The sequence below is a fragment of the Dermacentor variabilis genome, chromosome 11 (assembly GCF_050947875.1).
Source record: "Dermacentor variabilis isolate Ectoservices chromosome 11, ASM5094787v1, whole genome shotgun sequence".
NCBI classification, from domain to species: domain Eukaryota; kingdom Metazoa; phylum Arthropoda; class Arachnida; order Ixodida; family Ixodidae; genus Dermacentor; species Dermacentor variabilis.
The window spans coordinates 2554921-2580530 of NC_134578.1; the positions used below are offsets into that span (position 1 = coordinate 2554921).

At 49.6% G+C, this 25610-nt stretch overlaps 1 protein-coding gene across 4 annotated transcripts in view; it reads right to left on the reverse strand.

Annotated features, from left to right (window-relative positions):
* Positions 1-20769, reverse strand: part of LOC142564697 (mRNA decay activator protein ZFP36L1-like) — a 462788-nt gene extending 442019 nt beyond the window's left edge. For all 4 annotated transcript variants that reach the window (XM_075675826.1, XM_075675824.1, XM_075675825.1 and 1 more), the window contains exons 1-2: positions 20410-20769; positions 6627-12209 (exon numbers count right to left, since the gene is read on the reverse strand). In XM_075675826.1, the coding sequence (XP_075531941.1) occupies positions 11106-12209; positions 20410-20472 (1167 nt within the window). In that variant the 5' untranslated portion in view covers positions 20473-20769 and the 3' untranslated portion in view covers positions 6627-11105. The remainder of the gene's footprint in view (positions 1-6626; positions 12210-20409) is intronic.
* Between the last annotated feature and the right edge of the window lie 4841 nt (positions 20770-25610).

A 25610-nucleotide genomic window follows, 5' to 3' on the forward strand; every position in this document is an offset into this window, starting at 1 on the left:
GATGATGTTGATGATGAAGAAAGCCTGCTGCCGTTTTCCCAATACTACCTATACATTCATTTCTCGCACGTCAACTAGGCACTAAACATTTCATTAAAACTTTTTTTTTTTTTTTTTGAGTGGCTCGGTGAGCCGTATGCGCTTGTGGGCGGCTACAGGAAAAACCAAGTGCTGCACTTAGCTTCTAATGCGTGGAGTGTGAAAATGTCGGAATGAAAAGTTGGCGCGATGCGCTAAGCATAGGCCTGCCGGAGTATTTCGAAATCATATTAATTGATCTTCATATAAAGCTTTCTCGGTGCTGCCTTGGTCAGACTAATTCCACTGACGACCACCTTTTCGTAGAGATCTTTTTCCACGTCTAAAGGGTTCACCGATACGTTGGCGAAGTTCGTTGCCTGCGCTTCATTCATTATGCGTTTTGCGGAGCGGCCGTTTTCCCGAGGCATTTTGCTAACTTTCGAGGCACCGCGATGGAAGCTCTCTTAGGGATTCCAATTAGTGGTCGCCTCGGCGGCGCTCTTGAGCTCCTCGCTTGTTCCGAGGCACAACAAGCGCCCATCGAAAAGTGAGCTGCCCTGGCGCGAAGGACAGTGTACACGCGAGGACTAGCCACGTGTTCTCCAGGTTCATGGTCGGTGTTCCTCGTGAGCTTACTAGCACGAAGGTGCACCGTGTAATTAGCGTTACTTTCCGCGAACCAAGCAAAGCGTTCGGCGATCTGGTGCAGCTGCTCGGCAGCGGCCGCACGTGAAAGGAGTCCCTCCTCATCCGCGTTGCTTTTTCACTGGGATAAGAATGTCAATTGGAGTGGTCAAACTGGCTGCATGTGATGTGAATGTAATTTACCGAGTATCAAAGGCATAGAAGGTTAATGGCCACTAGGGAAATGACCGCAGAGAACACTCGTCCTCCATTCGTGGGCCCAATGGCGCGTCTCAAGGTGGTTCCGCCGCATTGGCTCATAACGTTATGTTAATAGAGGCTCGTTCATTCAGGTTCCAAGGCGTCCTATGCTACTGCAAAGCGCATTATTCGACTTCTAGTCGACACTGCGAGCGGGCCCCACGGGCTTGCTGGACATGCCGCGGTGAATCGTGCAAGCAGCGCTCAGGCTAATGCACTGTATACGTGCGCCGACCCCTTCGTGTGGCTTGGCACTGTCGCTCCGTGGCACAAGCATAACCGCTGGCGCAACAGCTGCGTCGTTTTGGTATATGCACTCAGACTGCACCCCTCCCCCCCCCCTTCCCGGGAGTGGGGGGGGGGGGGGCCGCGGAACGCGAAGCCGTCACCTACGGGTCATTCCATGCATAAGCCGTTAATAGACGGCGTCATCTCAGCCGCCATCTTAGGAACTACTAGCACAGCGGGAAGCTGGGTAAACAAGAAACGTCACAAGACGACAACACGGCTGGCGCGTCTTGCACCGAGCGACAAATCGGCAACACTGAGAATCTCGTAAAAAGAACAGCCACAGTCAAAAAAGGGAAAACGACGTACGCGTGGCGATATGGGAGCATCGTGGCCGCCATGTTTGTGCACTAGCACTATCCACCATACGAACACGGTGAACAGCTGCATCCATTACGTCACGCGCAAGGTATAGGCGCTCGTATTTCGTGTGCCGCCGTGGCATCACGTGGTGCCTGGGAATCACTTTTCCGCGTGCACGAGACGATCACCTATGGCGCAATATTGCTGGCTTCTGTGCGCGGAGTTCGAAAAGCTGCGCGAATGCAGACGAGCCAGTCGACCACCACGTGGATGCTCAGACAGTGCAGCATGGCAGCCTGCGCCTAGGAGCTCCAGAAGAGGGCGTCGTAAAGCAGGTCGCGCTGCGCCCTCGTCACGGTGTATGTGCGAACGCAGCAAGTCATGGTCGAGTTGGTTCTTCTTGTGTGCAATGCCTTGTGCGTATTCGTTCCCGAGCGAAATGCGCCAACTGTTACCTTCATTTTCTCTCTCATCATAATCTGCCTTCTAACGCGAAATTAACGAAAGAAGAGTTTAGAATAAATGCTAAGCTTTGGGCCGCAACCTTTAAAATAGTTGATGGGAACTTTTGGAAATCACGCGCCTGAGGTTAACGTATGCTGAAAACAGACGCTGGAAATATTCGGGTAGTATAAGAAACCTGGGAACAGCTCCACTGTTTTCTAAATACTACTTGACACGAGCCAATAAAATATTTTATGTTATATATTTAGCGATGCAAAAATCTAGATACGATGTCTCAATTAGGAAGGAACAGCGCCAAATAAGAAGACCACGAGGGGGAGAACGACACAGGACAAGAGTTCTCTCTCTCGTGGTCGTCGTACTTGGCGCTGTTCCTTCCCAGTTCAAGTACGCACCATCTGGCCTGTATTATTGTTGTTCTGAACGACGTCTCATTACAATGCGAACGATCGGGCCCCTATTGGTTACGAGAGCAGAAAGCTCACACACCTCTCGTAAGAACAAATCAGTATGGCGCGCAAGCTTCTGCATACAAACACATTGAAACGGTAAACAAAATTGTTGATTGAAAGGTTGATTTCGATTATAGCCCCGCTATGTTTAGCAGACAGAGAAAGCAATTAGCCCTTCAGGGACCCTTCCCCGTTCTACATAGCAAATTTTGGTTACACGCTGTGAGTTTTTACGTGCCCTCTAAGAAGCGTTCTACCGCAAGAATTACGGCAAGTAGAATGATTGTTTTGCTCGCAGATTCTTTCGTTATGTTGTTAATTATTTACTGCTTGTTACAGTGTCGCCTTTGTGGTCTTCATTCTCTTTCTTCGTATTGATTTTATATCACATGCACGCTGATGGCCACGTTGATTTGTTTTGTACGTGCAGAATGTTTTAATTTTATTTACAAGAAAATACGCTGCGCTTGGCCAAGAGGCAACAGCCCGCGCTAGCTTCAAATCGTCGTCGTCGTCTTCTTACTGCTCGGCTCTTCGTCATTGGAAATACTATCCCGTAGCAATATAAGTCACATTTGATGCGTCACTATCCGTGATCTGTCTCGTAGGCGCTTGCGGCTGCACCTGTATATCTCTGTCGGGAACCCCGTGCCTTGAGTGTCTGCCTCCACTTGAATCTCGAGAAGATTTCAAGGATAACGGAACTGGCAGCCGGGCTGGTCGGTCTCGATTCACATTTGAATTGACTTGCGCAGCGCGGACGTGTCCGGGTTGTTCCTTGCTCTGAACAAGTAAATTCAAAGATAAATGAAAATTAAGATTTGCTGTGGTTTGTGCATGCTTGTAAACGAAGCGCAGTCGGCGCTTAGCGGGAACGATGCGTGCTCTGCGCCCTTGCACGCGTCGCCCACTCGGCAGAGCCCGCGGGGCAGCCGCCGTTGGTCGCCGGGCTCGCCGCGATCGCTGAATCTTGTGCCGGTCCCTGCACATGGGCTAGGCTGCACTCTCCAAGTGCTGCGCCCGTTGCATTGTGCTCGACGTAGTTTCCCAGGGGCGTGATGCCCCACGACCCACGTTTCATCTTCGATTTGCTGATATATCCCTCGAATGCTGCGCTGCATTCTTTTCCCAACTGCGCAGTGTCTTCCAACGCGTGCGAGCAGCGCGTTCCTAGCCTTCTCTGCTTGCCTGGTGACTTTAGTAGCGCGCACTGCAGTCAGAAAATGTTATCCTCGAATTTATTTCCAGCATATATTACGTATTGTACGTTTTTGTCGCTTTTGTGCTCTTGGCGTGAACTTGTCATTGGCCAGTCTATATTTAAGCATTTAAACAACGTCTTGGGGGACTGCTCAAGTTTTCATCCATCGCGAGAGCGCGTCGAAAATAATCTGCGACGACGAGTTGCTCTCAGCTCGCTTTCGAAGAGGCAGCCGCCGCAGATGCGAGGCGCGCGAGACGGATGCCGCATTGTGTGCCGTTCCGTCGCCGACACGCGGCGAGGGGGCGCCGCACCGACTGCGACGAGTGCGGATCGACAGCGCTCGGCGAAGTTGCAGCAGGCCTCGCGGTGGGGCCGAGACATTTCAGCTCTCGACTGGCCGAATGGCACAAGGAGCCCAGGGACACGGAGCACAGCGTGTGCACTACGCGGCTACATTGTTAGAAGACCAGCCTATCGACACGAGTGTTGCAAATCGTCGCCACAAAACCGACGGCTATGTACAGCCGGTTAGAATCGTCGATGCGCACAAGGGCACATCCGCTGCCACCAACTGCAGGCTACTTTCATTTCAGCCTGCCAAGCTCCCATAATTTTTCTACAGCACCTGTTTCTGCTAAACTTACTATGTGCAAGACATCATTAGTACGTTCATTTACCGAACTTAACGTCATCACTCGAGATGGTCCAGCATAATTCGGCGCGTTTCATTCTTTCCATTTACAACCGTACAAGCAGCATAACGTCAATGAAAGTAACGCATATCATTGCCGTCTCTTGCGCTCCATAGGAAAGTATTTTAGCCTTATTCGCAAAATTTATCATCATGGTGAATTGAAGCATGCTTTTATTTCGCAACCATTTTATCGCTCATACCACATCGACTATCCATACAAAGTAAACCTCATCAGTTCTAAAACCAATACTCTTTTTCATTCTTTTTTACTTCGTACATCAACAGCGTGGAATCGCCTTCCGCCCGACGCAGCATCAATACCAGATGACTCATTTCGTTCATCTGTCGTGCGATATCTTGATGCTGATCCACCTCTCCCCCCCGCTTTCTTTTCTTTTTTTTGCAGACAGTTATCAGGTTTTCAGTGCGTTGTGATCTGTACATACGTTGCTCCGCTCGTGATTGTTGTTTGAGCTACTGTGTAGCATTGTAGCCTATCACCGTTTATCCTCTTTATCAATACTTCTTTCTGCTAGTTGGCTTTCAGTATTGCCTCTCGTTTCATTAGTTTTGATTGTTTGTTAATTTTTCTCTATATGCTATGTACCACTCCCATCTGTAATGCGTATGCGCTTGAGGGTAATAAATGCACACACACACACACACACACACACACACACACACACACACACATATATATATATATATATATATATATATATATATATATATATATATATATGTGTGTGTGTGTGTGTGTTGTGTTTCACGTAGCTTGAACCAAAGATTTTTAAAAAGCGGTTAGCTGCACCTAAATGAAACCAACGAACGCCATATTGTCGTCATGTGGCGCTTCTTAGTTATTTTCTTATATTCCGAATAATTAGTCAATTAACGAAGATGAATTATGCTAAGTTTAGTGTTCATTTAGGACGAAGTGCATTTCCTTGCGTTGTGGAGCAGATTCTGAAACGACCAATCCAATTTTTTGTGGCAACGTACATTCTGCGCGGTGATTTTTCCGGCGTTTAAAGAAAGCCCGCGAAATAAGAAATCAAACCACGCGACTGCGCTCCCGCGCTGTCGTATTGCGGCGCTCAATCGCGGTTAGTGCGAAAGAACCGTGCGCTTGGGGCCGTGGCGAGGTGAGGGCCAGCGGGTCCTACAGGAGGCATCGGCTCCGCATTGCGTCGCCATCTTTGGCGGTGGCGCAGGGAAAGGAAGCGCCGTCGTCCCTGATGACAGGCTCGTCGAACGGTTGAGAGCGCTGCACTACGATAGCGCTCGACCGCAGTCACGCGGTTTTATTCACTATTTAGCGGGCTTTCTTTAAACGCCGGAAAAAATCAGCACGCAGCATGTACGTTGACACAAAAAATTGGATCGGTCGTTTCTGAATCCCTTTCACAACGCAAGGAAATGCACTTCGTCCTAAAGTGAACCCTAAACTTAGCATAATTAATCTTAGTTAACCAATTAGGCGTAACATAAAGCATACTCTAAATAAGGAGCGCCACATGACAAAACATATGCCATTGGTTTCATTCAGCTGCGGTCAAACACGTTAAGATCCTTGGTTCAAGTTACGTGAAACACACTGTATATGTATAGCAATATATATATATACAGCCGTGGCCACAAGATACCATATTTTGTTTCGAAATAGAAAAAAAAATATTACTCGGCATGTTGGCCGGTTAACCATGAAAGGCTGTTATGCTACAACGACGCTTGTGAACAGGCGCTCGAACTGCACTACCGTGATAACCAGAAGAAACATGCAAACGGAAATGTTGATAAAGTTTACGAATGAAACATTCGGCGAGCAGCGGCGGCGTAAATTCTTGCGGCCGTTGCACTTTTCAGTTGTGCAGTGGTTGGCAGCAATTTGGCTAGATTCGAAAAATGAGCCGGCAACAATTTCTATTTCCCGGCACTCAGCCGTCTTAAATAGGGCACCGAAAAAATTATATAATGGAAAGACGAAATTACGACATTCCCAAGCGCTGTCTAAAATCTCAGCCATTCTTTGATAAAAACGTAAATGTTGGGAGGTATGCAAATCACCTGCCCCTTCCCTTAAAGTCAGCCCGTGGCCGTTTCAAGCGTGGCCTTCCTCCGCGGTAGTGAGTCATCAGCACAGCCGCACGCAAGGCTCCCAACAGCTGCGCGCTTGCCGCCTGACCGACGCAGCCGAGTACGCGCGGCACAGAGGCACAACTGACACGCGCATCGGAGGATTGCTTGCAGTCGTTCCTGCATCGGTGTTCATCAATGCCCACCCAATAGGCAGCAATTTAAGGACGCGCCTTACCTTACGCGGGGGCCTTTCAATCTGCCGTCCGGTGTAGACGCCGTCGAAGGGAGTCAACTTGGTCTGCAGCGGTCGAGCATCGGCCGCCTGTTTGCTCGTTCGTGGCGTGCCCTTCTTTTGTCTTTTTCTGACTCGAGCGCCGCGCGTGACATGGCTGCGGGAGGCTGGCCCCGCGCCCTACGTCGAGAGCCACTGGCTCGACGTTAGACAGCTTTTGCCGAGCTTCCGCTAGTGCTCCCCCTAAATCGGAACGCTCGTGCGCATGCGCACAACGCTGCCAGGCTGAGCGCGACGCTGCGCTTGGTTTATATGCGACCACGCGTCGATCGTTGGCCGCCGGCACAAATGCTGAAGCGCGAAATGAACGCTCCCCTCTCGTGAAATGCGAGCGGAGTGACGCTCGGCTAAAGCTGCCCGTTCTCGTGTATGTCAGCGACGCGAAATAAATATCACACAACACACAATGGTTTAATAACTTAAACATCTTGTATTTGTTTCTCTCAAAATCCATTAAGGTATGACACAAGCACACACACATAAGTAAAAGACAAATCTCTTCAGAATACGAAGTCTTGATTTCTTTTTTTTAAGTTGGTCGCATTTCTTGTCAATATTATTCGTACTGCTGGAAGACAAACAGCAAACGTGCACATATAACCGAAAAAAAAAAAGAGGGAAGGGCGGGGAGGCTAACAATATAGAATTTCCGTTCTCGTATCGCTATTGTACAAAAAATATATATATATATATATCTATGCACTATATTATTCGTACTTCGAACTGCAAATGTTAAGGCCACTTGGAAACCGGCGATTCTCGCGTGCGCCGTATGAAACAGCGCAAAGCGTCGCAGTGGGCGAACAAGGCACACATCGACAGGAATGTCTACACGAGACAGTGCGCGCAATTGGTCCTCGAGTGCCAATAATACTCGGCGGCGGCGCGGCATATGGGTTGAGAGAAGAGATACAAAATGGCGTACGCGGCCTGTTCTGCGCCTCCAGTCTGGTCCGTTGGAAGTAAGAAAAAAAGACGCGTGGAAGGCACTTTCGGTAAAAAAAAAGAACGATGCGGTCTTGGGGATATACGACAGAGAGCGCGAGGGCGGCGACAAACAAGCACACATCAAGCATCACAATTTTCAAAGACGCCACTCGACTCCAGGTGCGAACTCACTGACTGCACTTTCCAGCGGGCGCACGACAGGCTGGGGAAACGGCGCACCTATCACAACGAGTGCGCCTCGCTTCGGGACAGCGCGCTCTCTCCTCCCTCGCGAAACCCGAGATCCCCCGCTGCGAGTCGTTTGGAATGGCACTGCAAGGCCAGCGCGAGCATGGCGTCCACGCGCGTGGCTCCTGCAACGGCGCCGGGAATGGCCGCGACTGTCACCACACGCACCCCTCAAACGCCGTGGATTAACGCAACTTTGAAATTCGAGAAGCAAGACCCGATGAGGTTTCCCTGAATCACTGTTTTGCTGGAGCCATAGAAGCCGCCCTAGTGAAGCGTCGCGACGCATCGACGCCGGTCAAGGGCGAACCTCGTCCGTTGCAGGAACCCTTCGATAGCTGACGCTCTGCCAAAGGCACCGCCAAGTATAATCACAAGCACCGTTGAAATGAAGCCGTGGCGCTGCTTATCACTTTTGAAGCGACAGGAAGTTGACTGGGACGTCCTGGATTGCATGCAGCTCGGCAGCATCAGGCAAACGGTTTGAACAGTTTTCAACAAGAGAGCATATAAATAAGTTATTTTATTCTTCTCACCCGTCGCGCGAGTCTTTAGAAGTCCTTAGATAGTCAGTCCAGAGAACAATATCTGACCTGAGACGCTAACAACAGCCTAAGACATAACTGCTCCAACTTGTTTTCAACAAAAACGCTTAAGGCAGTAGAGAAACCACCGGCAGTCCCGTGTATTTTTTCATAGCGACGACCTCGCCACCGTGGCTACAATAAGCGCTAAGAGCATGGCGACAGTGCCCACCAGCTATTCTTACCAGAGCTGAGATCTTGTAGTGTGTGTACTTCATCGGTTTGTGTGTCACTACTTTGAACAATGTATCCTTTCTGACAGTCTAAGTCTACGATGCGAGTCTTAAATAACGAGTTGAGATGATTTGGAAAGGGACAAGAAATGGATGATAGTGGAAGACTGCATTTTGCTTGCTATTCCCCCACATACAAATGATCAGTTGAAGCACTCACTGCAATTGACTGTTAGCATCACATCATTGCTGCCAATAAAGCTCAACTACAAGTCAGTCATAAGTGAACCCAAAGAACACATTGCAATGAAGCTCCATGGCTGATGGCCAAACCGTTTAAAGGGAGAATCCTTCTGTGCAAACATACATGTAAAAAGAAAACCAATATGCTGTTCTACGCATTAAAAATGACACGAGGCTGCATGTCATGCCTCTAAAAACAATTTGAAAAAAAAAAAAAAAAGAAATGCACAGCTTTTTCAGTCTCCAACATAAATTAATGTTAGTTTTTTTCCTTCAGCATATGCTTCGGAAAGAAGTTGCCAAGTGATGTGTCAGCACAGGCTCAACAGAGCGAAAAGAAAGAATGGATTCATCTCTTCGGACGACTGGGCAACAAGGCCACAAACCTAGGTTGAATATGAAAATAAAGCCGGCAACAAAGGCCTCAATGTCAATAAATAAATTAAATTCTCATTAAATACAAAAGTACAGCAGGAATTATAAACAAGTGGACAACAGTAGCTTAAATGAAGAGCAAACATGCAGGCACCAACTGAACTTCACTTGAGAAAAACTAATATGTCACTGGTTGATGACAATTGTCAACAGCACAGATACCATCAGCAGGCCAGGGCTCCACTAGTGCTGCTCTACACAGCAATGCACAATTATTGGAAAGGTACTCACGGCTTTTACGCCCCAGGAAAAAATAATACAATAAATAAAGGAAAGCTCACAGAGCTAAATATGCCTTGCCTGGTACCAGAAGTGGTCATTTCTTTCCTTTTTTCCATTAGTGCTTATGTACAAGGTCTAGTTGACAAATCCATAAATTTACATCCAATTAAGCTTGCTTGTTTGAGAGAAGGCGAGGGTAACAATATAACATCTTAAAAACTGCAGATTCCTGTGCAAAGAAAAAAAAAGCAAACAATAACCAGACATCCTTGCTGACTGCAAACACATTTCGCTCACCACGTTTTGACAGAACCGATGACATAGTGTACAATGAATAATAATAATAATAATATAATTAATATAATAATATTATAATTAAATCAAATAAATACGACAGATACAGGAAAGAATGGAGAGGCAAAGAGAACAACACGAGCACACACTATAGTTTGTAAAACCTGAAATATGTAGCACACAAATAAAAGAGTTTGTAAGCCTATCTTTACCCAAACACAAGAAGGCACAGTAGTGGTGATGCTCAGCCAGAACATAAGCGTTTCTTTTCATAATAAAAGTTATGAAAACTAAAACCAGGCTGCATATGCAGACTCGTATAATGTAACAAAATATTCTGGCACTGTCCACACAGTGCACCTGAAACTCAAGACACCGTGATGCAATATCCCTGCACAAGCAGGCTGGTATCAAAACTAGCTGACAAGGTTCCTCACTGCACAAAGAGCAACACTCTTGCTAACAGTTTGGAGAGCATAGGCATGTATAGCTAGGTATTATGGCAAACGTGTATTGGACTATAGAAGGAGCACCATTGACATTTTGTTGCTCCTTTTCTGTTGGTCTCTTGAGTTTCTCGCTACTCTTGCATTTCAGGAAGCTTGGTCCTCAGGACTTGAGCAGTGTGCCATTAAATATTTGTAATAATAAAATTAGCATATACATGCACATTGAAAAAACAAAGTAAACATAGAAATGGCAGCCCCAGGTCCGCACTGCCAAACCAAAATGCCCAAACGTGAAGAAAGCCAGTGTTCCACCAGCAAGTTCTACTGGATCATTTGTTACATCCTGCTTTTGAGTAAACACAACTGTGTGCAAATCCTTGCAAACTGAGTCGATGACTAATAAATGCTTTCACTTCTGACCTGCTGGGGAACACAAACTGAGCTGAACTGCCAAGACGCCCGAGGGTACATGTGAATGAGCACAAATAATAAATAGATGAAAACGTACTTCCTTGACGTGATCATGGTAATGCTTTCTTCCAGAAGATACTTGAGGCAGCTAAAAGAGCAGCAGGTTCGGAAGATTTCCATCTTCAGAGAAGCTAACCTGCCAAGTGGTGCTCTTGCGTGGATTAACATAGACTTACAACGGTGACCGATGAACAATGGCAGCATGTGGGAGTTTAGAATCCCCGATCACATCAGTGCTGTACAAGCTTCGGTTAGGGTCGGCAGACGTATTATGCAGCTCAGGCTCGTTGACTACAGCGCGTGTCAATGGTGTGGCAGGGACCTGGGGTTCGGTAGGGGGCGGCGCTTCCGCACTGGGAGCCCCTCGTCGGCGCCTCAGTCGGAGTCACGGGCGTTGGCGAGCCTGTTGAAGATGGGCAGCCTGGTCAGCGGCGACCCGCACGAAGCCGGCGACGAGGCGCTGACGCTCATCGAGTCCAGCTCGGAGCCGAGCGAGTCGACGGGCGACGGGGGTCCCTCGACGACGCGCTGCTGCGCGGCCAGCGCCGGGAACTGGAAGGCGCTCTCGGGAAGCGACAGCGCCGAGAACGGCGACAGCGCCGCGGCGAGCGCCGGCTGCGAGCCGCCGAAGCCGTAGCCCGGGTGGCCCTTGTTGGCAGCCACGAGGGCGGCGAAGTCTTGCGAGAAGGAGAAGGCCGTGTTGCTCGAGGGCGCGTAGAAGGGGTCGTCGTAGAGCGGACTCGACGGCGGAGACAGGTCGCCCGCCGAGCCGAGGCTGCCGAAGCTGCCCACCGACAGCGCCTTGGGTCGCTGGGCCTGGCCGTTGATGTTGTTGAGCAGGCTCTTGCGCGACTCGTCCGAGTTGTGGATGAAGTGGCAGCGCGGCCCGTACGGGCAGAACCCCGTCGTGTGGAAGGTGCGGCACAGCTCGGTCTTGTACTTTGGGTGCCTGGCCAGCGTGCGCAGCTCGTGGCCGCCGTGCGCGAACTGGCACTTGTCGCCGTACTTGCACGTGCCGCTCTCCTCGAACGGCCGGCACAGCTCGGTCTTGTAGCGGCTCGAGTTCTGCGCCGCCGCCACGGACGGTGGGCTGGTGGGCGGCGCGGCGCCCGTCGGAGACGGCGGGCCGGCCAGCGACGCCCTCCGGTCCGCGGGCTCGCTGTAGCTCCGGTCCAGCTTCCGGTGATCGGCCGCCCTAGCCGCGGCGGCGGCTCCGACCAGCGCTCCCACCGCGCTGACCATGTTGCCGTTGACGGCGCTGCTCTGCACCATGCGGCTGCCGGCTTGCTGCGGGCACGACGGCGGCTTGGGCGACGTCGTCCTCAGCACCACCGGCGTCACCGAGGACGTGGAGCGGCGCAGCGGCGGCGGCGCCACGTGGTGCATCCCGTGGCCGCCCGCCGCCACCACCGAGGAAGAGTGTCGGCGGGGCGACTCCAGCACCTGCTGCGGGCGCGAGGCCGCAAAGTTGCCGCCGTTCTGCAAAAAAGAGGGCGCCACCGTCAGGAACCAATTTCGGTGCAATCACTCTCCCAGTCCATGTGTGCAGTGTTTTGCTTCACTTTGGCGTCATACAAACGTAGCTCCCTTCTAGGATGTTTCGTGGCACTAACTTAACATTGTGCACGCTTTCTGGTGTCAGCAGGGACTTGACGTGACTGGACGCGGGCCGTGTGCGCGATTTAGCATATGACGTCTCATTGTACAGCCTCGAACCACGCCTACCGTGCCAAGGGCTACCCGTCCGTAGCCGCCTCGTATTGCGGGCTTCGGGACCGGCAAAGCCTGCGGGTGCCATGACTCGTTACTATCTCTCTATAGACACTACGGATTCAAACTGCACGCGAACCATACAGCCTCAAAATCGATGACCGGGCGATCGACGAGGTCAATGAGCAAAGGCGGTCGCGCATTTACAGTCTCGTTGATAGAGAGAGCGATACTTCGGAATGGGCTATTCAGATAAGTATACATTGCAAGAGTACAATAACACTGGGCTCTGCGCATGCGCAATGTCATTGACACTGCCCCTCTATTTTTTCGTACGCTATGTGTAAAACTCGTTATGTCGTATACTTTATTTCGAGCGAAGATAAACGAAATCTCATGCTAGTCTATGCGCACGGTACCAAGATGACCAGCCGACGCGCATTTACAATTGCTCCAGTGCACAGCACACCCGTCTCTGGCAGCCCCTGCTGGGCTCGAACGCACTGGCCTCTGTGGCCAGAGGAAAAATGCACCTCTCGCACAAGGAGGGAAGCCTGCGTGTTTCACGTAATCATAGTGCTCATACCAAAGGATTTGCACGCTATATGTCTTGAAGAGAACCACCACCGTATGTGAGGAGCGCTTCATGCGTAAATAATATTATTCGCAAATGTTATGCGTTAAATGCTCATGTTATTTATGGTGCACGCACCGATTAACCGCCAAGCGTAAAAAAAAGGCCGGGCGCCCATGAACTATTAATACGTGCAGGAAAACCTAGCCTTACAGTGGTCGTTAGACTACACGTATACAGCCGCGGCAATAATGCAACGAACGAGATCGAATCAGCAGCCGTGTTCCAGAAGCTCGAGCTGTACAAAAGAAAAGAAAAAAGGAAAAGTGGGCAGAAAAAAAAAGGACAGACGATTTAGTGTTACGCAACACATATTTTTCATTTAATTTTTCAGGCAGGTGTTTGGAACGGCAATGGGAGCATCGGTGTCAGCGTCTTGTGCCAACATTGCTTTGGAAGCCCTCGTAGATAAAGTCCTCACGACGTTCCAGCCTGCCCCAAAATTGTTCCTGCGGTATGTCGACGACCGTGTTTCCATTATCCGCGGCGAAGACGTCGTATCTTTTCTGCAGCACCTGAACTCTTTCCAAAGCACAATAGAATTCACCATTGAAGAAGTTAATGGTCGCTTGCCCTTCCTTGACGCTGCAAGTCATGCGCACTGCATCCGGCATTTTCACAAGTGTTTATCGAAAGCCTACCCACACAGGGAAATATCTGCACTTTGATTCGGCCCGTCCCCTTGGACAAAAACGATCTGTTGCCTCGACATTGTTCACCCGTGCATTCCGATTGTGCTCGACTACTGACGCAGGAGTTGGTCAGCAATGACTACCCCGGCCACTTTATAAAGATTGAAGAAAAGCGTGCAGCTGAACCCCATGTAAGGCCGATGAAAACAAGAAAACGGACGTCTCTCCCCTATGCACGAGGCGTGAGCTAGTCAACATCAAGAATTTTCAAAGATTATGATGTACAAATCTGCCACGTCCCTTCAAGCAAGCTAAAATAACAACTCATCCGAGTCAAAGACCGCCTCGAAAAAGGAAATTTTCCAGGCGTCATCTACAAAATGCCTTGCCAGGACTGTCGGGCGTGCTACGTAGGCGAGACGGGGAACTTTAAAGGAAGGATACAGCAGCACCACAATGATGTAGCCAAAGGACACACGGTTTCCAGCGCCCTGGCAGAGCATCACGACTGACTGACTGACAAAAAATAAATAAATACTGGATACAGTATTAATTGGCATTCAGCTTCTCTATCATCGAAAGAGAGAAATTATCATCCCGATTGCTCCTTGAATCATTCTGCGTACAATCTACTACCAATACGATAAACCGGGCACAGGGACCCCTCCCTGAGTTGTACGCAAGCGCATTACGTCTTCTGACGCATATATAATAAAGACCATCATGCATTCGTTCATTTTGAACAAGGCGCCCGTATTGGGCGCCGAAACGTCAATCTGTATTTCGAATTTTTTTGAGCTGGCGAGTCTGCGTTTCTTCAGCCATGTTCTTTCCTCGGCAGACGAGTTTTCGTCGAACTTCAGGATTTAGTGAGTATGCGAATGAAAATGCGCAGGATGCAAGACTACCGTTGAGATCTAAATAACTGCTGCTCGATCGACCATGACTGCAGGTACGGCTATGCTGCTTAGCGTTAAGGTAGGATCTAATAACGCAAGACGCTTTTCCTCACGGTGCAGAGACGGGCTTTCACTACCACCGCCCAGTACGAGTCGTATCTGGGGCAGAACCACCGTGCTGCATAAGGGCCATTTGTACAAGGAAAAAAAAAAAAAAAAGGTGGGAGGGGGGGGGGGTAATAAAGCGTCGAAAGAAGCCGTCTAGAAACGGGCTCACGGCGGCGGGGCAATCCTGACCCACTTGCAGTTCGGGGACGCACTTTTCGTGACGAGACCTAAAATTGGGATTGAGCGAAACAGCGCGAAGCCACGTAAGTCACCTACGGAGACCATTCTCGTTGAAAGAAGCCAGCCTCACGGCACCGTCGAAAACTCAATTTTGTACGCATGCCGCCTGATTTGGGCGCGATACGTGGCGAGACCACGGCAGGAGCGAAATGCGGCGGACTGCGCATTTCTCGCCACGTTCTCGCGTAGCAGACAGGTGACGACGCGATGACACCGCTCCACCGAGGCGGGCAAAAGCGACCAGAAGCGCCGTAGCGAGGCGGCGGCGCACACGGCGCTTCGTGGCTGTACAGACGATGCTGACAGGCGATTAACACGGCTTGTATACGCGGCGAACTTCAGGGCCTCTCGAGCTGTGGTGGCCACAAACGGAGACCCTGAAGCGCAGACGATTCTACGCGAGCTGGTGGAGACGTCCTTCGGGCTGGAGCGAAGAAGTCAGACTGAAGGTGACAGGCGTAGCGACTTCATCGCGCCCGTGTGTCCTTCGTCTGTCTTCTTCGGTCCAACCCTAAGACACATTCACGCGCAGTGTTTAGTTCTAGTTGCGATATTAGAAAACAGATCGAGAACAGGTAATGAGCGCGAATTGAAAGACACTGCACAGGTGCTACGAAAAATGGATGAGCGGAGTATGCATAGGTGAAAATATTTTTTCGTAAGTTCTGCACAAAGAAAGACAAAGTAAAAAAAGCTCTCCTTTTTCTTTTGTTAAATTCTCAGACTCAAAGTCAGCTTCGTCGCTTTTCAAGTGTCATTACCGACTGGTATCTTACGAACCTGAAAAAAAAAAAAATATTTCATTTAAATACTGCGGCTATTAGCTGAACGCAGCATGTGTAGCTACGTGCAGAAAGTAACCACCCCCTTGTGTTCTATGAAGGAAGAAAAAAAAATTGCGTTAAAGATGAAGGTGTAAGATAATCTTGTATTAGGTTGGCACGCTCTTGACTGTCATGTCAACTCGCTATATGCGGAACGTACTTCACCGGTGGTTTTCATCGTTTGTGACAACAGACTGCTCTAGATCAAATTAGTGTCACTTTTCGCTAAAGGTGATGGCAAGAATATGACTAAGCCACTTGACATAATACAGTCCCACAGGCAACTGACTCCGTATCCAGGATGACTATATTACGTAATGGCTTCAGAGTTAATTTTGAAAACTATTTAAGGCAATTCGCATAAAATGCATAAGGAGTCTCACGAGGTTGATAATGTGACTGGACCGCCACCATTTTCTAGATTAAAGCTATCTGTTCTTTATGCAATATGCACCCAGTCAGCACGGCACCATCCTAGAAGCGCAATGAATTTTTTATTATCTTTTTCTTGGCGGACAATGCTAGCTGCCCGACCACACGCGACGCTGGCGCGCATAACATGCGTACAATGCGCACAAACTACAAGGCAGGAGTATATGCAGTGTTGTGTGCTCTGTTTCACACGTAGCAGACAACACGGCGGAGGCGATGGAAGCATCGCGGCCACAGAAGTTTCACTTCGCTCCTTTCGCAGTGCACTATCCACGACGCCTTGTGCGGGATAAATATATACTACAACTTGCAGACGTAAGGTTACGTCGCATTACGTATTATTTGTGCGCCTTCGTGCTTGTACGTGCAACGCGAGACCCCATCACGTATTTCTTTGTGCTGCATGCGCGGTACCTTTTTTCATGCAGTATCTACGCCACATTTCGCACCATAAGAACATGAGATTTAGTTGCATGTCGACTTACACGACAAATAATTCCTTCGTATCTGATGCACTATATATATATATATATATATATATATATATATATATATATATATATATATATATATTTGCTAGAGGTATCTCTAGTCCCCATGGCATTCGCCATGTATGAAACGGTCTGGATATTGAAAGTCTCGCTGAAGGGTCGCACAGTGGACCTTCGCACGCTGCCAACGTTCGTGCAACGAGCCAAGATCACAGCAGAAAGTCGGAGGGACGCAAGCGCAGGACGGTCCAGCCACGGGTTGCACCCGAAAGCGTTCTCGCCAACTCGGAGAGCCTCCGAGGCGTACTTTAAGACACGGAGCGATTCAGCGATGCCGCACGTTCATTCGTGCCGATGGGAAAGCTTCTCAAATGAAGAAAGTAAATGTGATTCGTGGGCCTGCCTCGAGACGAGATCACGTACATCCCAGACGGTCGCAACAGCGCCCCTCAAAACCGGCTCCGAAGCCGGCTTGCGAAAAGACGCGCCGAGCTCTACGGGAGAGAGAGAAAAACGTTCGGTGCCATCAGTATGCAATCTCTGGTGCGAGGCCAAGCTTTCGCGAGGCGGGAAAACCAGTTCCCCTCGGCAGCACTTTCATCGGAGGTGCGCGGCACATGCCCCTGTGGTCTGCAGTGGCTGACACCCGTTCGTTCCGAGGGTGCTACGCCCACTACAGCTGCGGCTTGGTGCGCAGGAACAGTGGACCGCTTGGAGTCTCACCCCTGTTCTCGATGTGAAGGCAGCTTTACGGCCGCGTCTCAATTTCAGGATTTTTCCTCGCCTCGTGGCGGCGCCTTCTCGACTTACGTTAATAAGCGGAAAAAGTAGTCCGTGATGCCTCGGTCTGTGCGACCACTGTAGATCTTTCGACAGGTTTTCAACCGGGACTGGCCACGTTCTGCCGTCATTCACTACGCGCGTTCAAAGGACAGAGCGCTCGGATGCAGCTTTCATTTCGCTCACAAGGCGTACAGCAAACCTTGGACAACGATCGAAACGATTCTTTCACAGGTGTAGAATGTTACAAACAAAACTAGACTCTCACGTTCGCCCGAATGTCCCAGGACTGCATGCCACCATCGGAGATCACTTTATCAAGGCTGTGTGTGTGTGTTTAGGGGCGGGGAGGGGCTAGTCGAGACTCGACTGGGCCTCGTTGCTTGAACAGGCCTTGTGGTCCCACCGGAGGGGATTTATTTCAAAGCGGCAGAGGAAGCGCTGCTCTCCCAGTCGAGAGACAGAAATGTATCCCGCGCTGCTCCGACCTCAGTCATGTAACATATCGGCCATTCCGCAAGTATAAGCGTCAAACAATGACGAAAACCTGATTTAAGGTAACACACACACACACACACATATATATGTGTGTGTGTCAGAGACGACAACGCAAACCGCGATGCAGACGTGTTTCCGTGGCTGGTACGCGAACGACTGTCGCTCGTGCCATGCTGCCAAAGCTGTGCGCGCGTGCTGTAACGCAGGGATTCGTCTTCGTGTAGGGCGTTGAGAGAGGTCAGTCTCCACTTTCTTTCCTTGTTTGATGCATTTCTGATGTAGCGAGCTTTGCACGTCACAAAATAGCCAACGAAAGTTTACGCGTGAAACAGCAAATTACAGTGCTGGTTACGTAACCTCGGCAGCTTCGGTGAAACATATATACCCACGTGGCAACAAACGGATAACAATAAGAAATAACTGAACCACGCCACACTCCCGAGAACAAAATGCATGCGTCCAAATGTTTAACCTTCAAAAGTTGTCGGTTGTGTTCACCCCTTCGTACGGCTCGTATGCACTACGCCCTCGGCGTACGATCGCGTCTCATCCTGCCGTCGCACTGCGGCTGTTTTGGAGTTCTCTCGTACCGGGTCCGACTCTTCCCGGAAGGTCTGCGCGCTCAAGCTGTGCCGACGTCACAGGCGGCTGCGTCGCGGAAAGTTTCCCTCTTTTTGTGCGTTGCTTCCAACCTGGCCTCAATGACTGGTCGCAGCTGCGGGAAAAAGGATTGGAGCGGCGACTGCGCTGTGACGCAGAGCGCGTGGGCAGCTTCGAGGGCGAATGAATGCGGCGTCGCGTTTGGCGCCTCGAGTTTCCTGCAAACATCACCACTGTGGCGCTGCGATCGCGCATGCCAATGATGAACAGGATTTGTGCAGTCCTCGTGCCTCCACGTAATTACGCTGCACCTTTCTAAATTCCCAAGCAATAAGTTGCTAAACACAGCAACGTATCTGCGCAGACACGTAATCGTTAGGAATTGTTCAATTTATAACGAAATATCTTGAAGATGATCGATTTCCAATGCCACAAAGCCGTTTGAAGTCAGAAAAAAGTTAGGCAAGTCCATGTAATACCCATCATCATTCATAAGCACCGCCATACTAGCGGCTCCCATAGACACTACCGCCACGGCTCGTAAACTCTCACGCATTGAGCGAAGGGCAGCCTGTCCACGCGCAGTGAACATCTGAGCGCAGGCGAGAATAAAGTGAAAGAACACTTTTCTATGTTACCAGCCCGAACCGCGGCACCAAAGCGGGATAGCGCCGTGGCCTCACATAAAACGGTATTTTCACGCACCTCTAACCGTTTCTGAGTGCTAAAAATTTGCAAAAACTGGCAAGTTGAGCTTTCAAGCTCATGCTTAATGAAACTGGGCGCTATTGAACAAGGTACAAGACTCGGCTGTAAAGCGTTATGGTCCTAAACGGCGCCAAAAATGCGTGATGCCGAAGATGGCTTCGTGAACGCAAAAGTGGTTCCACCGCCCACCTCTCGATTTTCAAGTCGTGCACTAGGCCTAATCTCCCTCTGCAATTTGGCTCATTAATGACGGCGCACAAGTGAGGCAGAGCATCCGCATGTCAATGCCACCAACAGAAAGCAGCGCTGCCGCTAAAAGTGCGAACAGTGTGAATAAGTACACGAGGTGGCAACAACCCGTGGTGGTCGATAGCGTCAGTTAGGTGCGCTTGCGAGTCATCAGAGCCATGGCAGACCGCGGTTCATAAGGTGACCATAGCCTCTCTTGCTTCCACACAGCTACCTCACAAAGCATAATATATACAAGCCTGTAATAACTGGCGATTTACTCATCCTCCTGTGGCCACAAGACGAAATTACATGTACTGTACGTAATAAATCCAAGAGCAGTCTGAAACAAACTATAGCTTTCGCTGGGCCGGGCAGAGTGATTCTAGAGGCGCCGACGCACAACAGCGTGAAAGCTATGCAGTGCCGAGCCCATCTCCAAAGCTAGCTTCGTTTTGAGGTCAAACAGAAGGAAAGCGTAGGCGGTTTTCGAACGCCCAGAATATTCCAGAGGGACGCAGCGCGACGAGACAACAGGTGGCGTGAGCGGCGAGTGCAACAGGTGGTTCGGGCCGCGAGTTTTCGGAACAGGCGCTTCCCTAGAGTTACGGTCACGCGCAGACAATGCAGCGTTGAGAACTCGTGTTCCTGGAGGTTTACGACGATATTATGGCTACTCGCTGTCAATAGGCGTGACGAATGCCGTCTGGAGCCTTCATTTAAACACTCAGCTTTCCTACGCGTCAGCGAAGATTTAAAAGCGGACGTCCGCGGCAAATAATGTCCTTAGTCTTCGAAAAAAAAATAACACAGATATGTTTATGTTCAACAAGCAAAGAAAGGCAGGGAACAATTCGTTGCAGCAAGAGCGCCGTGCGGAAAGAGATGCGCATACCTTTCCGTACACAACATTGGCGCCGTAGTCGCTGAAGAATGAGGTAACCATCGCTGCGCTCATGCCCGCTCTCTCGTGTCGATCACCGCACCGTGCGCTAATGAGGGGCTACCAGTGGTGGGAACGAACGCGCCGAACGCGGCACCCACAAAATCCTGCCAGGGCGTGTAAACCGTCGTCGACTGGATTCGTTTCGTCGTCTCGTGGCGTCTGCACAAGCCAGCTCCCAAGCGGCACTCACACACTCGTCTTCCAATGGCCGTCGACACGGGCACACAAACGCGCTCACTCGCGTCTGAAGCCGCTGAACGCCCGCCGCGCGCTGGGGCGAGTTTTCTCTGCCGCCCCGCGAACGTAGCCAACTTTTCAATGTGGCGACTGCTTACTGACGTCATGGCGCGAAGTAGGCGGAGTTCCGTTCGAGCGGCGACCAATGGGAGCGGGCGGAGAAATTCAAACACGCAGATAGAAAGAGCACCCGCTCGTCCTCTCCCTTCGGCAGCAACCCGCCATTTTCTCCAACCCGCGTACATTGCAGGGCGCGAGAGACGGCAGCGACGGCTCCTTTCTTTTTCTAGCGACACGAACAGGCGACGTCATGCGGCGGCCGTGGGGGCGACGCGCGCGCGGAAAGTAGCCAAACAAAATAGAAGCATGAGCTCTGGGCGCTCTGCTCAATCTCAAGCGAGCTGAAGAAGCAAACATGCGAATGGCCGGAGAGAAGAAAACCACCACCGAGAGAGAGCATACGAACGCCGCGCAAGACCGAAGCGACGGCCGAGGAATTCCGCTAGCTGGGACACGGTGACTCTTTTCCGTCCACCCGGCTCTAGCTCGGCCGAACTTCTCGATGGAAGCTAGGCAACGGAGCAGTTCCGTGCGCAATTGAACGTTAAACTTTCGACCAATTTTCGTTTATGACCTTCGCTTACGCGCCTTGTCGGCATGCAACGCGCCCTGTCCGTCGGAGTCGGGTGCCTCGATGCCAACGCCGAATATTAGACGTGATATTCGGCACGCTACAATCGGAGTATAGGCACCCTCCTCCTCCAAGAACACGTCAGGTCGCTTCCTTTTTCGGCTCCTTTTACATGTGCTACCGGCGACTAGTGGTTCTAAGCGCCGGCGGGCACTAAGTCGGAGACAACCTAAGGATTCAGTGACAAATTACCCCGTTGCCCAACGGAAATACAACCTTTACAGACGTGTGCTCGTTTCCTTGACCTCGCAGCGGTGGCGAACTCCTTTCTGTATCGGCGTCCCTCGATAACTATGTTTTGAGGCGCAGTTATGTGAGCGGAGTTAGGGTTGAATTCTTATGTTATCGACAATAGTGAACGCCCGGACTTGCGAAAACATTTTCTTTTGCTCTGTCCTTCTCGTTCCCCGCAGAAAGATCAAGTGGTTGAACAGTGTTCCACATGCGTGCTCTCTTCAATGTCTTCGGTTTGTTGCTTTTCCAAAATGTTCAACTCGCGGACCCCTTCCTTGAACTGCCATGGATAAGAACAAAATGCGGTTTTACGAGTCAGAACCACGATACGATCATGACGCACGCCGTAGACTCCCGATTAATTTTGACCAACTGGGCTTCCTGAACGTGCACCCAATGCACAGTAAACAGGCGTTTTTGCACTCCATCGAAATCCAGCTTCCGCAGCAGGGATTTTACACCGCGCCCTCGGCCTTAGCAGCGTAACGCCAAGGCTACGCACTACGCCAACACGGCGGGTGCCGCGGATTTGCATGTTCGCCGTCTAGTTTGGCCAGTTTTGTCTGAGCTTTTCCAAATATGAAGGTTATTTGCAACATTGTCTCGTCCGTACGCGCTTTATAACTTTACCCAACCATGTCCTGTCACTAGCCTGCCAGCACATATATCCTCACGAGGAGAGAAGAACGCATTCGGGGTGTTTCGCGATGAAAATGTGCCTCGAAATGTGTCGTGCCTCTCGACTGCTCTTTCAACTTGAAAGTTGACGCCCAGCGACAGACAAACGGACAATGCGCCGAGCGAGGTTCGTCCACATATTTGCTCCGGCCTTAGTTCGTCTAGCGGCCACGTATGTTATCGTCTGTTCCTCCGGAACGATTAAAGTCAACACCCGTAGTTCGTTAGCGCCAGATGTGACTTGTGCAGCCAAAAGCAGGACGACTACGCTGAATATTTTCCCATGGGTACATGGAACTGTTTCAACGCAAGAGGCTGGCGAAACATGCCGGCCAGCGGTTAAGGTAACGTACTGGGGACCTCAATTGTTCGTTGCATATAACGGTGTACGAATACCGTGGGGGCGGCGCATACTACACAGAAGTACGCGCATCACAAGCGAGAGAGAAACGCCGTAGCTTCCATCGCTCTGCAAAGTGCTTTAGCTGGGCTCCGCGCCCGCTGTGCCTTCTCCGCTACAAACACGTATTTTATTTTCTACCTTTCAGAACTTTTTTTTTCCTTTTTAAAGTTCCTGCTAGTTACGAGTGCTAGGAATGTTAGGGTGAAATAAGTTGTGCTGCAGATTCCAATAAAGTTGTTAATTTGTTTAACACACTTTACCCTATAGAAATGATGTTACGCTTTCCTAAAATGCTCATCACAAGTGTGTTCTGCCATCGGGAAATGCACTTTATAAGCAATGTGACTTAGAAAACGCAAATAATCGTGTCAACTTGTTTATACCAAGTCAGATGTAATTATTTACATGCCGCCTTGGTATTACTGACTATTACTTTTCTTTTATGGATCGAGGAGGTCCGGCTTATTCACTTCTGATGGCAAAGCCAACCATAACAAACGTAGGCTAGCAGTTTTCAAAAATCGAGAAGAAAATGAGCCTAATGTTCGCATGACTCTGGCGTAGTCAAAGACAACGCATCTCCCTCGCAATCCACGAGACTTCCTTAATTCTTCCTTGTGTAGTACTTAGATAATTAGTTATTCATATCTGTAACAGCAGACACTTTAAATCCCACTTGCAAGATACTTATTTAATTTCACCTTAACTTATTAAAAAAATTATAACAGTTCTCTCACCACCAGATTCATGGGCAATCCTCCAGAGTGGGTTGCGCCGCTTCGCTGGGGAAGAAGAACTTCTTTAATCACCACTGTGACATGTGGTGTGCTAAATAGAATCCAGACGTTTCCGGTTTTGCGTTGTCAAGGGCGAACAAATGATCTCGTGTCCGGAAATGACCACAGGGGGCACCACATCCTGCTGCAAATGGACAACACGCCTCGAAATTACCCCGATTTCGTGATCGCTCAACAGACGCAGAAAATATGTTTGCCTAACGAACATCCCAGCGCGAGCCGTTACAGGCATAAGAAGAATCGCAGGTCACTTGTGGTCAAACTGAATCGGTGATTCATACAGGAATCAACTGGCAAGCTCAAGTCATTCATGCCTTGCGAAAATGCAATGTGCTTAGCGAGTAGTTCTCGCCACAGGGCTAAGCAAAATGTTCTGGTGTGTCTTACATGAGGGACAAGGCGTGAAATGAACTAAACACAGGAAAAAAGAAATTCAAGTGGCCCTTAGTTATTCCTACCTGGATGAATGCGAAAGCATTGCGACCACCGCGCAATGCTTAGACATTATGCCGCCGAAAGTCTAGGGTTCGACTCCCAAGAAAGGTCCTGGGTTTGTAGCCTTTTTGGACCTTCGGTGGTCCCGCCAACTACGCCCGATTTCCCGCCTCATGAGCCCTATAACGCTTTCGCATTAATATGGGTTTCGAACAGACCGAGGACGAGCAACACCAGGCGGCCGTATTCTTCTCGCTCACTGTACACAGGGTGCCCCAGGTAACCTGAGCAAAGATTTTTAAAATGAGAGGCGCGTCGGACGCATACTATTCTCACTGGCCTATAGTAACTTTTGTTTTTCCCATAACTCACTAATTAAGTTTAGTTACCCAGCTTTCTAATTATTGGTTGAGGACCCCAAGTATGATACGCAGATTTGTAGAGTACCTTCAGAAACCACCGATCAAGTTGTTGCATGTACGATACGTCTCACGCAGTCCTTCTTTCCCGGATGCAAAGAAAGCCCACGAAATATGAAAAGAAGTCACGTGACGGAGCTCTTGCGCAGTGGTATCCTGCTGCTCTCAAGCGTGCTTTCGATGAATATATATATATATATATATATATATATATATATATATATATATATATATATATATATATATATATATATATATATATATATATATATATATGATAAACAGTGTATTTCAAGAAGTGGATAAATTTTTCAATTATTACCTTGCGTAAACCGAAGACATTTCTTCTACCTTGACGGTCACACACGCGCGCGCACGCACACACGCACAGACAGAAAGTAGACCCCCGCGAGTACGAACCCGGATTAAAGAAATTTTCGAATGCGCGGAGCAATGCATGAATTTGTCGCTAGAGCAAACACGGTCCATCCGAACTTCTGCGAGTGGGCTCAGCGGGAGGCGCCGTATCGGTGCCCCTCTGCACACGAAAAGCGAAGCACACCGCTATTCTGCGGACGCAGCAACGCCAGCGTCGACGATGCCGTGGAAACATGCAGCGCACGCACCATGCATAGAAGCAATAGCTGAGCTAATCTTAACGTGATTCTGCAGGTTGGTAATGCCGAGGAGTCACAAGAACCAGTGGTGTTCACACATGATGCAGCTGACAACAACCCGAATACTTAACATTTTTTTATGCTATATCTTTCTTTCAGCAGCTTGGAGACACGGAAGAATAAGGAATTAGCCAGGTGGAACGTAGGTATTTGTGATAGTGCACAGCAAAGTTTGCAGAGCACCAGTAAACTTCAATTGCTCCAATAGCTGAAACAAGAGTGCAAGTAAATACATTAATGTCTCTTTTAATGAGTTTAAAATTGTTCGGGAACTAACTACGATGTCTTGTGACTGCCTAACCGTTTCCACGGGCCGACGCCGCAGACTGATTTCATTGACAATAAACATTTCACAGAAAAGAAGTGCTGACGCATCTGAATCCCTGTCCACAGCCTAATCGGGATTCACTCAAGTAGTGAAGATAGCTCATCGCGTACTCAAACAATAAGTGCATTGTGAGCATCGCGAATGAACGGCCAGACTTTCTTTTTAAGAAGGAAAAGAACCTCCCTTACCTTATTTGTTCCTGTTTCAACGGGGATGCGAACCGCGGTCCGAAAGAAAAATTACGGCATAAC